The 14,346-nt window shown below is 35.3% G+C and overlaps 1 protein-coding gene across 1 annotated transcript in view; it reads left to right on the top strand.

Annotated features, from left to right (window-relative positions):
- Positions 1-14,346, top strand: part of NUBPL (NUBP iron-sulfur cluster assembly factor, mitochondrial) — a 313,921-nt gene that overhangs the window by 277,229 nt on the left and 22,346 nt on the right. The window contains exon 9 of the mRNA XM_074289555.1: positions 2,708-2,828. Coding sequence (XP_074145656.1) covers positions 2,708-2,828 — 121 coding nt within the window. The remainder of the gene's footprint in view (positions 1-2,707; positions 2,829-14,346) is intronic.

The following is a 14,346-nucleotide window of genomic DNA, read 5'->3' as shown; positions in this document are numbered from 1 at the left end:
TTGAGAGTGATTTGTCTTTATAATACGCCTGGATCAGCAAAAAGGACGTATATTAGGTAGTTGGAAAATGCTTATTTAGAAATTTATGTTCCTTACTATCTGTCTTCATATTTTTGCTTTGTGCACAATTTTAGAATTCTTTCCCTTCCCCAACTCTTTAGCTGGAATAATGAATCTGAGTGCCTTCTTGGTTTTATGCTTTATTGTGGGGGGAGAAGGGGGAGGAAGAAGAATGTGGCCACACCTTTAAAGTATGAATTCTTTGCTACTCAGTAGCTGTGAGTCATTGGGCAATTTTTTGATTTTAGGACCTCAGTTTCCTCATATAAAATGAGTAAATGGGGATTAGATGAATTAGAATACAGTAAGAGAAAAGGTTTAACACTAGAAGGGAAGTCAGAAATCTTTTTGTCCAACCTTCTCATTTTAGGGATGACTTTGGTCAAGGTCAAAGATAGTAAAATGGAAGAGCTACATTTTGAAAACAAGTCCTCAGATTCCAAATCAAATTCCAAATCCAATTTTTTCCATTTTATCAGGCTGATTCCTTATGGTTCTAAACCCTGTGAACCAAATAGAGACATTTGTTTTGATGATAATTGGCCAACAGATATTATTAAATACCACCTACTCTGTGTCAGGTCCTAGCTTAAATCCCGGAGATATGAGTATAAATAATGAAGCAATCCTTTCTTATAAGAAGTTTCCATTACAATAGAGAAGATAACAAGTAAATAGAAAGATGTATAGTTTAAATATAAAATTGATAAATATAAATATGTACACAGTAGTTTGAGGCTAATGTGAAATCCAGAAAGGAGTCATCAGATGATAATGTCTAAACTACATTTTAGGAGGAGAAAGAGTTTCTGTGCGGCAGAGGAAAAGAAACAATACAGTCCAAGAATGTAGGATAGCTCCCTCAGCATGGTCTTGCAACTGAATGTAGGAAAATCACAAAATTATGACTTAGTTTTTTACTAAATATTTGATTTATATGCTTGTTTCATATACCTATATACCCAGTGGCATGTAAAAAAGTTCTGGGGCAAAAAGAAATGGAAAAAGTTTAAGAAGCCCTGGGATAGCCAGTATATAGGTTTAAGGAATATAAACGAGAAAGAGAAAAAAGGCCAATTTGGCTGGATATGCAGGAGGGAAAAATAATATCCATTGAGGCTAGAGGCTGGATTCTGGTTGTGTAAAATTCTAAAAGTTAACAAAATAATTTATACTTTATCCTCAAGACCATAGAAAGCCAATCAAATTGATTGAATAGGAGAGTCTAAAGTCTAGGTAATTAGTATAGTACTATGAAGGTCCACAAAGCAGTTTGCATATATGATCTCCTCTGATTCCACACAAATCTGTGTTTAAGGAAAGCTGCTTTTGCAAAAGTGTGTAGGATGGATTTGAGAGTGGAAGGACCTTGAGACAGAACAATTAGAGCATTGATATTCTAAGTGAGAGATCATGGAGGCCTGAACTGAGATGATAGTAAGTGAAGAGAAAAGATTGGATGGGAAAGATGTCTAGTTAGAAACAGCAATATCTGTCAGCTTATTGGCTCTGTGAAGTCAAGGAAAGAAAGAAGGAAGTGTCCCACCTTTGACTTATTAAATAGGAAGTTTGGAAAGGGGGAGAAGTTAGGGGGGAAAGATGTTGAGTTCAATTTTGAGTTCAGTGAATTCAGTAAACTTTAACATGTGTTCAGGAATTCACCTTGAAAGGACTAATAGCAATTGTTGATGCAGGACTGAAACTTAGCAGAGAGATTGAGGCTAATCATTAAAGTATATTAATGGGACATATGGCATGATACAGCAATATCCTTTCTGGGCTTTTTGTACCACAAGTTCCACATTGTTTGTGGTTATGCCCTGAGATATTGATAGGTAAAGTGGAATTAGAAGAGAAATTGACCTTGAGAAAGGCCTGAGCTTGAATATTTTGGAGTTTGGATAAAGATGGAATTTGTTAAAAGGTAAGATTGATACCAGGGGCAGCTAGATGGTACCATGGATTGATTGAGTACCAGGTTTGAAGTCAGAAAGATCTATATTCAAATCCAGCCTTAAAAATTTTACTTCTGTATGATCCTGGACAAGTCACTTAATCCTGTTTGCCTCAAAATTCCTAATCTATAAAATGAGTTGGAGAAGGAAATGGCAAGCCTCTCCAGAAAATCCCAAATGGAGGTCATAAAAAGTTAGCCACAACTAAACAACAAAAACTGATACTATGAAGATTTGTTATCGATATCTTTTATTGATATCATACTTCATGGATATTCTTGGAAGCCTCAACAAGGTACCTGCTTATTCCCAAATTCTGGCTTTCATGTTTATAAAAAAGGGTCAAATATCAAAGTGCTAGTAAATGTAGTATATGTAGTTTATTTGTAAAGTATTTTTAAAATCTCTATAATTTTGTGTTCAGTAGCAACAAATGTGATGGGCTTATTTTCTAGCTAATTATACTATGCATATTGTGTGTATAATAGTACAGTCATTTATCGAGACACATTATACTAGTTGCCTTGATGCAGTGTAAGAACACTGTTCTTATCTAACTGTTTCTGTTACCTATTCATCTTAAGCGGGTCTCTAGAACTTTTGATTTAAGATATGTTTCTTGATAATATTTTGACATTTTCCACTGTTTCTGTTTGAATTGTGGTGTTAAATATGGATTTTTATTTGAACAGGTTCTGGGTCTCATCCAAAACATGAGCGTTTTCCAGTGTCCAAAATGTAAACATGAAACTCATATTTTTGGAGCTGATGGTGCAAAGAAACTAGCAAAAACCCTTGGACTTGATGTTTTAGGTAAGGATGGTGTTGGGTTGTGTTTTGTTTTAAAAGGAAACCACATAACAAGTCTGGGGAGATATGGAGAATATCAGTGTCTAAGGAAATGTTAAAAGGCAGTTGGTTCATGTTTTTAAATGAGAACATTCTAGTGCTGATCTTTGTGGTAACCTTTCATTAGCTTTATAGAATATTGCCAGAAGAGGGCTTTGTTATGAATTAGAAGCTTGAGATCCTAGATTTTAAAAATGAAAAAGACCTTAGAGACTGACTGTCCAGTACCACCCCCATATTTTATAGATGAGTAACCCGAGGCTCACAAGCCACAAGTTAAGTGACCTGTCAGTGTCATACATATAATAAGTGAAAGTTGGTATTTGATCCCAGCTTCTTGATTCCAAATCTTTCTTTCCCATAAAGATATTACTGCATTTAGTTAGGAGTTGCTTTGTCAAGTATTATAACAGATTAAACAGTTGTGAACAAAGTACTCTCTATGTGCCAGACACCATGGTAAGCTCTGGGGATGGAAAGAAAGGCAAAAGTATGGTCCCTGATTTCAAGGACTTCATTAACGAGAGCAGGGGAGACATAGTGCAAATAATTAGGAACATAGCAGATATATGCATGTAAATGGGAAGTAATTTCTAGTTTTAGTTTTATACAAGAGTTTTATGAGCTGCAGACTATGATTTGGAAAACTACATATTCAGTTGACAGTCAGCAATTGATGTGCCAACTTAGAGTCAGATCTCAATGTATATGTTGACATGCTTATTTTTTATATAGAGAGATGTCCATTAAGAGTCCACGTAAACTTTAGGTATACATGTCTTTAGGTATACAAAGACATTTATATAAAACCATCATTGCATTTATTCTCCCTGATTCAGAAAGTAAATTTGTTGTCTTTTGTAATTTTCTCTCATTTTTTAGTAGGAAAGATACAGGAATATTATGATAATATATTGTAAACATTATTATTTTACATTATTACATTATATATTGTAATAGTTACTTTTGAATTTAATAATGAGTTAGTTTTAGAGAAACTAAATGTTAGTGAGTCAGATATGTTAAAATGATGATTTCCTATTAAATGATATATACCAAATTCCAGTAGCAACTTAGTCCAATTTTCGAAGAAGACTTAGATATTGGTTTAATTATGAATGAATAACTAGCCAAGGAAAGTGCTGGGTAGCAGATAAAAGAGAAAAAGAGAGTGCTCTTGAAATTATTAACCATTAGCACTTTAAAAAATTTGTATGATTAAGATCCCTCAGAGATCAAAGAATCCCAAAAATTACCTACTGTAATTGAATTTGTCATGGATGGAGTTAAACACTATTGTTGCATTTGCTTCAGTACCTAGATGAATACTAATAAAATATTTTGATATATTACTATAATTACATTCAATAATTATACTCTATAACTGTTCTTTCATTTAACTAACCTAAGAAGTTCAATTACCCAAATCTACATAATAACATGAGACTGACACATATTTGTGAGGAAAAGTAAATACATAATTAGAAGGACACTATTAGCTTATATTAGCAATGTCACAGAATAAAGTCTGTGTATTTGAATTTGAATTTGAATAAACAAATCTAAGAAAAATTCAGCTATCAGCTATATTATGACAATGTATTGTGTCATCCTTAGTGGTGTCTGCCAAAGCCTACATTTTTGTTGTTGTTGTTTTAAACAAAATAAACATTATTTTGTTGAAGAAAATCTGTCATTTTTAGAAGACTACATTGTGTATCACTTGTACTCCCACTTCATTATTCATAACTCTTTTTATATTTCATACAAGTATGCCATTTTATTTCATGAGAGTGTCAAGCATGTTTCTAGTCTTCTGAATGCTTCCCCTCCATTTATGGAGCTAATTCCAAATTCCATTGCCCATTCTCCAACATTTAGCAGGAAATGCTCTTTAAATAGATAGTATATGCTGTGTTACCTTTTTGCTATTAGAAGTTTTATGCAAAGTCTAATATAAAAATCACATAATTTCTAGCAGAGTTTTTTGAAGGGCATAAGTTATACCAGGGCTAGTACAAAGAATGAGAAAGCTATTAAGGGCCCCCAGAAGGTCCCCTTCATTGAGGAACTAAGAGTAATAATTATTGATTACCAATGATCTGGAGAGATTCAGAGTTTCTGCTTTTTCTAAAGTTCTCATTTTGAAACTCAGCCTCTTTAAAGACAGAACTGATGATAATAGATAGGATTAGCATTGTCCTCAATCTCTGTTGCTACCCCATCCAGCCTTAAAAAGAATTTAATTTAAGTTGAAACTCCAGGCCCATTGACTTCTGCTTCTTTATCTAGATTTCCCAAAGAGTGGCGGTAATTTGGAAGTAAATGACATAATCAAAGTTATATCCATCTCTCATTGCAATATTCATTCTTTCTTATTAATTATTAACCAGAGTTGATTGCCATCCTTAGGAACACTCACCAATCTGATGTCATGTAAATTGTGAGCCCATTGCCATGATTCATCTTTGGCATTTAAGAATATCATTTTTATTAATGAAATGTTAGTATTATTAATAAAATGATTAATTATTCCAAAACTCTGTCTTTTGAACTTTTTAAACTTTGCAGAACATGCTTTTCCAGGCCTAAAGAGTCCCTGGCCCACCATCATTATTTCCTGTACTAAAAGCCAGACCAGTATCTGGTGGAGGTGATAGCAGTCTGGGTGATTTGTCATCTGATTTTTATAAAGAAAAGGCTTTGTTGCCAGTGTTACTCTTTGTCAGTAAAGCCCTACTTTTCATGATACTTTAAAATTTAAGAGCACTAACTGACAAGGATATATGTGCTAGATCTAATAGACAGCCTTTCCTGACCCTATGATTGGGTCTGTGGTATCTCAGCATTGGTATACATTTGAGACTGTCATTGGTCTCAGTGGTAGGCATCTGCCACCTACCGTGAAAACCTGTGATAGCTTGATTTTCCTAAACTGTTAGTGGTGTCAAACTCAAATAGAATGGGGGCCATTAAACCATAAATAAAAAGTTATCTATGGGTCAAAGGTTGGCTTAGTTTTTAAATGTACTGTTATCCATGCTTTATTGTATTTTTATTTATTTTGTTGAATATTTCCCAATTATATTTTAATCTGGTTTGGGGCATACTCAGGAGCATTGTGGGCAACCTGTTTGACACCGTTGACCTAAGTGACCATGGTAAAGGGTTGTTATCTCACCGTGGGCATTCTGCTCAACTTGGATGTCCTGAGAATGGCCTTGAGCAACAATTCTGGTGTTTTAGAATATGGGGCAAAATCTTTTTCAAAAGTTATAAAGGAAAAAAAATTAAATATTTAGCATGCAGAATATATGACTGCTTCAAAAGAACCCTTCAACTCAGCATGAAAGCAAAAAGAATTACAATAAACCACGCTTAATAAAAATTCCTTGCATTCCTTACATTTTCTTGAATAGGAATTGTACTTAGTTTTTGTTGTTGTTGTTGTTGTTATTGTTGCTGTTATTATAATTACTAATCTTCAGACTGATGATGTACTTCATCAGTTGTATAAAGAGAAAGTAATATATTGAAAGCAGCTCACGTTAAGTTCTATCAAAGTCAAAAGAAAGTACTGGTTAATTTTTTTTAAAGCAGCTCAGAATAATGTTTCCATGCAGCTGCATTGGTTGGATAGTTGTTATTGTTCTTAATTCTATTAACTTGAACCTTAAAGAGGACTTTTTGACAAGAATACTTGTTACTCCCTCACAGAAGAGAGGGAGCAAACATTTATTAAGCACCTACTATGCTCCAGGCACTGTGCCATGTATTTTATAAATGTTATCACATTATCTCACAAAATAAAAACATTCATTGCTTTGAAATTGCAATATATGATTTTCTAGATAATAAAAATCTACTTAAAATAGATATATATACTATTAAATGAAAATTTTTACTTAAAAAAAAAGATGGTTCCAGTCATTCCTTTGACTTCATGTAGTCTTGAGGTAGTTACAATAATGCTCAGTTATTTAATTCTTGTAGACATGAGTGTAGGATCATTTGAAGTTTATATTGAAAAATATAAAAAAAAAGAAAAATACCAAATCAAGCAAAAATGCTGCCTGTACAAATTAGTTCAACATTAAAAGACTGTTACATGCAGACCATGAAGTATAATTTCTTTCTCTAAATCTATGATCCCACGAAGCTGTGAGCTTGTGAATTAGTTGTCATTGTCCAGCCCTCAGATGCTTTGTGTACTCAGACTTCAGCATAGTATAGTAGGCAAGATTCCTTTAGCACTATACACAATTTACTTCAGGCTGAGATGGGTCTGTGTCCTCATTAGTATAATGCAAACTGCAACTCATCCATGCCTTCCTATCCTGTATGACTCTAGTTTGTGTTCTTTATAAACCTCCTGAAGGGGCTCACCCTAAATGCGTCTCCCACTGAATCTCCTGTCATGGTGTACATGTCAGTGGAGCAGGAAGACTGCCCACTGGCTGTCCCTCACTTGCTGCATGAATAGATCAACCTGGTAAGATCCTTTTCAACTCCTGAGCAGTTTTGCCTTGTTAAATATTGAACCCTACTCACACATAAGTTGTCTCTTTTCATTGACCTTTTTGGTGATTCTCAGCTATAATTCTTCAGTGATTATTGTGTTCCATGACTCGTGACCTTGTAACACTGTCAGAAGAATACTGATATTAAATACTTCAGACTTTTATTTTAGAGAAAAATTTGGGCTTATTAAAATTTTATTTCATTTTTCCCAGAAACAGTCCAGCCTGTTCCTCCCTCGCCTTCCTACCTTTCTACAGCAATTGTCCAGTCTGATAGACCAGCTCTATGATCAGCCAATTAAGTTAGGTCAGCATATATTAAGTAACTATTATGTGCCATACTCTATGCTAGATACTTATGATACAGAGACAAAAAAAAAAATAAGCACATAGTCTTTCTCCTCAGGAAACTTACATTCATCAGGAAAGATGTCAGGTATATCTATAATTAAACAAAATGTTTGCACAGTAAACACAAGATGATTTTCACTAGGACCTGGGGGAGAAATATTTGCAGCTAAGTCATTCTTATCTTCTCCTAAAGAAAAGAAACTCACTTGGGATGGGAAATCTTGCCTTAAACAGTTTTGGTTTTTTTTTTTTTTTAACCTTTTTACATAGCTTATTTCTGTTTTGAAGAAGAATCCACATTATCTTTTTAGATAATCACCATTCATAATGCCTTTTATTCCTTATTTTGCCAGCCTGACATTTGCCTTTGCAGTATTCCTCCTTGTCTCTCTTTTTTCTGCTCTTGCATTTTTTCCCACTGTCCTTTTTCCCTCTCATCCAGGCTATGCCTTACAAGGTATTTTGGTTCATTTTCTTTGCATAGTCAAGAAATCATAAGTCATGGGTTCTAAAACCAAAGACAAAAAGACATTGGGAGTTGTCTTATACATCTTGGCCAGTTTTTGTCAAATTTCAGTCTTGGTCACTGTGGTCTTTCCAGGACGAAGGACACCTGTAACTATCTGTTTACTTTGAAGAAGTCTGTCATGAACTTCCTAATTTTGATGATTCCAGTGATGATCTTTGTCATTTGTGGTGGTGGCCAGCTCCTCAAGAAGCAAGAGAGGCAAAGGCACCTTAAACTGTTGATAGATGCCTTGTAGCAAGAAGGGCCTGCCCAGTCCTATGCTTCCCTTTACCTTCAGGGACTTACTGCCAGCTTCTAAAACTTCTTTCTCAAAGCTTCTCTACCAGGATAGGGAGAACACAGAAAATTCAACCTGCAAGGTAATCTGAGAGAAGGGCCAACCAAGATCTTTATCTTTGTATCAGCTTCTTAGCAAGAAATACCCTGGTTGGCCCCCCTCTCTCAGATTATCCTGATTTAAGGCTCCAGTTGCTACTATAAATTGATGGATATTAAAGCCAGGTTCTTGTGAGCCAGGTTTGGAAGAAACCACTCTCTGAGCTCCTATCCGAGTCAAGTGTTGGTCTTCCTGAACCATTACAACTATAACAGTTTCTCTGTGAAAGATTTGTTGACTCATCTAGCAAGCAATAGGGCCAGAGTAATTCCTTAAAATGCCACGACAGTGAAATGGTTTCTTGCCTCATCAGTCTTGTTAAAGAACTCAGGGAAGGTCTTCCTTTAAAGAAATGGTTCTTAACCTAGAGTCCTTCAACTTGCTTTTCTAACATTTCAATAATTATATTTCATTGTTATTGTTCATTTCCTTTGTAATCCTATATATTTTCTTTTGTGTGTTTAAAAACAAGATTCTGAGAATGGTCCATAGCTTTTACCAGATTGCCAGAGGATTCCATGACATAAAAATAAGTTATGAAGCCCTGCTCCAGAGCATAATTCTTTAGCTTCTCTTTAAGGTTTAAGTTTCATAGGATTTGAAGCAGGGAGACTGAGATTCACATTGTGCCTTAGACTTTTACCATCTGTGTGATCCCATTCTGTCACTAAACCAGTCTCAGCCTCAGTTTCCTTATCTGGAAAATGGCCTCCTATGTGGAGAGCTCTGTTTTAGGTGCCAACCTAGAAATTAAAAAAACAAAAAACAAAAAACCAGAAAACTCCCTCAAGGAATTTTTATTCTTCCAGGGTAGAACACACATGTGCAGAAGTAAATACAAGGTAATTTGGGTTAGAAAGGGAGTATTAAAAATAGAAGAAATTAGGGAATACTTCACAGATGGCTGGATACCAGAGTTAAATCCTGAAGGAAAATAAGGACTTTGAAAAGCAAAGATGTAAAGGGTTCACACTCCAGCTTTTACAAGTACAGAAACATGGCATATGAAATATTGAGTTTTTTAGGGAGCAGCAAGTAATCCAGTTTGACTGGCACACAGAGTCTGTGAGATGTCATATAAAGCTAGATTGAAAAGGTAATTTGGAGGTAGATTGTAAGATTACATTTTAAACTCAACATTAAAACTGAATTCATTATAATCTTCCCCGCCCCCCAAAAAAACTTCTCTCCTTGCTAATTTTCCTATTACTACTGAGGGCAAACCAAGCTCCCAATTCCCCCAAGCTCACAACTTGGGTACCATCCTTGACTTACTCATTGCCACCCCACCCCCCACTCCATAGCATATCTTTTGCCAAAAACCTTTTACTTTTGAAATATCCCTCCAATACACCCTCTTTTCTTCTCTGAGGTTGCCCTCACTCTGATGCAGATCCTCATTTCCTCATGTCTAGATTATTGCAATAGCCAACTGGTGCATCTTACTGCCCTTCTCTCCTCCTCCCCCCCAATTTAATAAACTTCAGTGGCTCCCTATTACCGCTAAGGATCAAATACAACATTTTTTATCTGATATTTAAAGCCTTTCATAGATTAGCTCCATCTTATCTTTCCAGTCTACTTATACCTTATTCCTTGCCATTTACTCTTTGACCAATGACCCTAGCCTTGCTGTTCCATGAAAAAGGACACTTCTTTGCTGGGTTCTGGGCATTTTTTCTGACTGTCCCCCATGTCTAACATGCTTTCCTCCCTCATTAAGAAGTATAGACATCTTGGTTTCCCTGGCTTCCTTTAAGTCCTAACTAAAATCTCATTTTCTGATATCTTGGAGTTTGGGAGCTAGAATTTTTTCTCTTTCTTAATTATTCTGTCACTCTTCTCCCCACCCCCAGGGGGAAAAAAAAAAAAAAACAACTGGGACAATTAACTCCTTTATTCCATGTAGTTTCAATTTATGACTTCTAGAAAAGAGCTCTGGAAAACCAGGCTTTGATAAAACAAATAAACAAACAAACAAAAAACAACCTATTGGGATTCAAATGGAGTTACTTAAACTCAAATCTCACTAATTGGCCTTGGTCACTGAGTTTTGTTGGCTCAGAGTTAGAGTTATTTAACAGTTGTTTCCTAAATATATTTCCTTTCCCTTTTAGATTGATTTTTATTTTTTTTTTTTTTTGAATAGGCATTTCTTACCTAGCCTTAAATCACCAAATCACAGAATGAGTGTTGCCTCAGACCATAGCTTACAAAGGCCATGGTCTCTCCATTGCATTCAGGGTCATCTCTAGTCATCCCGACTCATGTCTTGCCACTGGACTCAGATGACTATGGAGGACACAATGAGACTTTGCACAGCCCTGCCAAATTTAAATCCAATTCACTTGCAAGTCAAAACACCACCTTCCTGATGTCATTGGTCCTTTTTGAAAATGAATGCTGAACAGGCACAAAAATATCTTCCATTTCCCAGCATGACAAGATCAGACTTGTGCTTTGAGTAAGATAATTCTGGGAGCTGTGTTGATGAAGTTTTAGAGAAGAGAGTCAGGATGCTAAAGAACAATTAAGAAGCTCTTTATAACCTGGGCAAAAAATGATGAGGGCTTTGACTAGACCTGTGGCTATGTGAGTAGAGAGAAGGAAAGTAGTGAGAGAAATGTAAGAAGAGAACTTTTAGATTTGCCAACTGATTAGTTAGGGGGGAAGAAGGTATTGATACTAATAGCATTAGTGCTATTACTCAGTGACTGAAAATTTTACCAAATGCATAAGGTCTGGTATGGCTACCCTTTAGGAAACTAAAGCCTCTAGATAGTCTTTATTTGCCCAATAGGAAGACTTTCCTGTCTGCCTAAGGGCTTAAATCTGGGTTCGCACTATCAGGATAGATGATCTCTGCAACCTTTCAAACCAAGATGTCTTTTGTTTAGCAGATTAGTTTTATATACTATTATAGACTACTTGCTCTTCCTGAGAACCAATTTGACAGTAGCTAAAACCCATTTGTGATAGAGACCCCCAAAAGACAAGAAACCTTGCCTTAAACTGTTGATAGCTCCTCATATTGACTTTCCCTTGAGTAACCACTTAATCCATGGTTCAATCTCCTTCCAGTTACCTTTCTTATAGGCTTGTGCATAAGCTCTTAGAACAAGCTTTTACTTGTGTCTGATATCTTGGAACATGGGTGAGGAACAATGGTTTGGACCAGGAAGCAACCACCACATCCCTGCAGATGAGGTCACTTGATGCAGATTCTGTGATCTTCTCTCTAGGATGCTCCTACTGCATCACAAGTCAAGCAGCCACCCCCTCTCATTTTTGCAGCTGTTCAACCAGCTGGTGTTGCATTCATCAGACCTTTTTAGGTTAAAATCTGTTTGTTATGCTGCTATTACTGCCAGAGTCCTACCCATTTTTAGTGTCACGGTCCTGTGATCTTATACACGTACATCTTAGAGATAAAAGCATGAATTCTTTACTTGCAGTCTGTGAACTTTGTTGGTTGTTTTAATATTTTGATGGGTGGAAGCAATATAAATTGTTTCCTTTGTAATCCTATACATTTATTTTGTACATTTTAAAAACATTACACCAAAAGAGGTCCTTAGGCTTCATCCAACTGCCAGATGGGTCTATAACATACGCAAAAAGTTTTAATATGTGGACTGAGAATATATAGACTGTCTGACCTCACAATGGTCCTTAAATGTTCATTTAATGCACTGCCATGAATACAGCACAGCTTAAAATTTCCCAAGGATGCACAAATACAAGGACAGCTAACCAAGTAAGCAGACACTCAGAACTACATGGTGTAGTGATATTTTTCATGAAAAAAATCTCTCTAATTTTCTTGCTTATATTCCCTCAGTTTTCCCTTTTCATCCTTCATTTCTACTCCTGCTAGCTCAGGGGTTCTGGTTCTCCCAGCCTGAAAGTTATTTAATTTTTCAGCCAAAGATTCCTCATTTATAAAATGGTGATATAGGACCTCACAAAATTGTTGTGAAGCTCAAACTAGATAATATATGTAAAGGGATTTATTTATAAATTTTAAAATGCTATATAATATTAGTTTTTTTTTCAATAATAACATTATGGTGATGATGATGATGATGATACCTAAAAATAACTTCTGAATGAGAGAGGCTAATGCTTTCTTTCTGAATCTTTCCAAAAAATGCTGCCTTCCTGTCTCTTAGATCAACTTCTCCAATTATGATACCAATGGGTGGGATTTCAAGAATGGCAGCATTGTAGGCACAGGAAATGATATGTGCACGGGGGTTTGTGGTAGAAGAGTTTAGGAAATTTATAAGGAATGATGAACAGTCCAGTGTGGCTGGAGCCTTAGATTACTGTAAAATAAGGCTGGAAAGATTGAGAGGATAGTGCCTGATCCTAAAGAACTTTAAATGCCAGACTAAGAAATTGAAACCTAATTGAACAGAGAACAGGAAATAATTGAAGGTTTAAAAGAGGAATGGTAAAGCTAGATTTGTGCATAAGAAAGATTAGTCTGTCAATGTAAAAAATGGATTGGAGTGGGGTGTAGGGTAAGAAGATTGACTGAGAGTCTGTTACAATAGATCAGGCTATAGAAGTGAGAGCCTGTATAAGGATGCTGATGTAATGAACAGTACAGTTATACCTTCTACACTGTAATTTTCCCCATTGTGGTTTCAATATATTATGGGTTGGCATAAGGAAATTAAGTGGGAATTTGGTGGACGATTCTATAGACAGCACACAAAGGTCAGCAGACAACACAGAAAAAATTTAGAACCTCAAAAATGCATAATTATGTGTGTATATACTGTATGATATAATCTATGACCAAGTACTTAACCTAAATTTTACAATAAGGTATTGTAAATACCCCATGAAAAACAAAGAAAAAATTCAGACTTCTTTTCTGATACGAAGGGAGGTCCAAAAAAATTTAAACATATCATATGGAGTGCCATGCCTCTAACACAACTCTCCCTTGTGATGTGGAAAAGATAACTTATAGATGAGAGATCCTCACAGGATTGTTGTAAGAAGCAAATGAGGTAAGTGTATAAAGAGGATTGCAAACCTTAATTTCTATGTCAGATGTTATGGTATATTATTTATATATTAAACATAATATTCTTCTTTCTTTTGATTTTCATAAAATTTTCTTCTTGTTCCTTCAACTATCTTATATCTTATCTTTAGTTGCTTCATTTTTTTGCTCTTCTCCTTTTTCAAAGATGCAGCTAACTTTCTAAAGATTCTCCTGGTCTATCCCTACTTTTTACATATTTGTTATAGTGATATATCCTGGGGCTGAAGACATCTATGACCAGGCAGAGAGAACAACCTTTTCTCCTTTTTCATCTCACACATTTTTCAGAATTCCTAAACTTAATTTTGCTTTGATCTATTACTTGCATTTGACTCAGCTAATTCACTTCAGGTGTTAAAACTATACAAGTAAATAACTTAAAAAAAATTTTTTTAATGTTTAAAAAATAAAAAAAATTAATAAAAAAATTTTAAAATAATAAAATAAAAATTCAAGAAAATCTCAGTGTCAAGTTTGTCATATTTTTCATAGTGTTTAAAAAGAAGAACTAGAGGTGAGGCAGGGCATGGGGTAGGATAGCAGGCAGTTTGGAGCAGAGCTCCTCTCTAACATGGGCTCTGGAAGTCCAGCTTGGATAGTGGAACAGAAGCTCCACCAAGATAGAAATGACCAAGGGAGAAATG

This window comes from Sminthopsis crassicaudata, chromosome 2 (assembly GCF_048593235.1).
Source record: "Sminthopsis crassicaudata isolate SCR6 chromosome 2, ASM4859323v1, whole genome shotgun sequence".
Lineage (NCBI taxonomy): Eukaryota > Metazoa > Chordata > Mammalia > Dasyuromorphia > Dasyuridae > Sminthopsis > Sminthopsis crassicaudata.
This window is presented reverse-complemented; position numbering and strand designations above follow the sequence as displayed.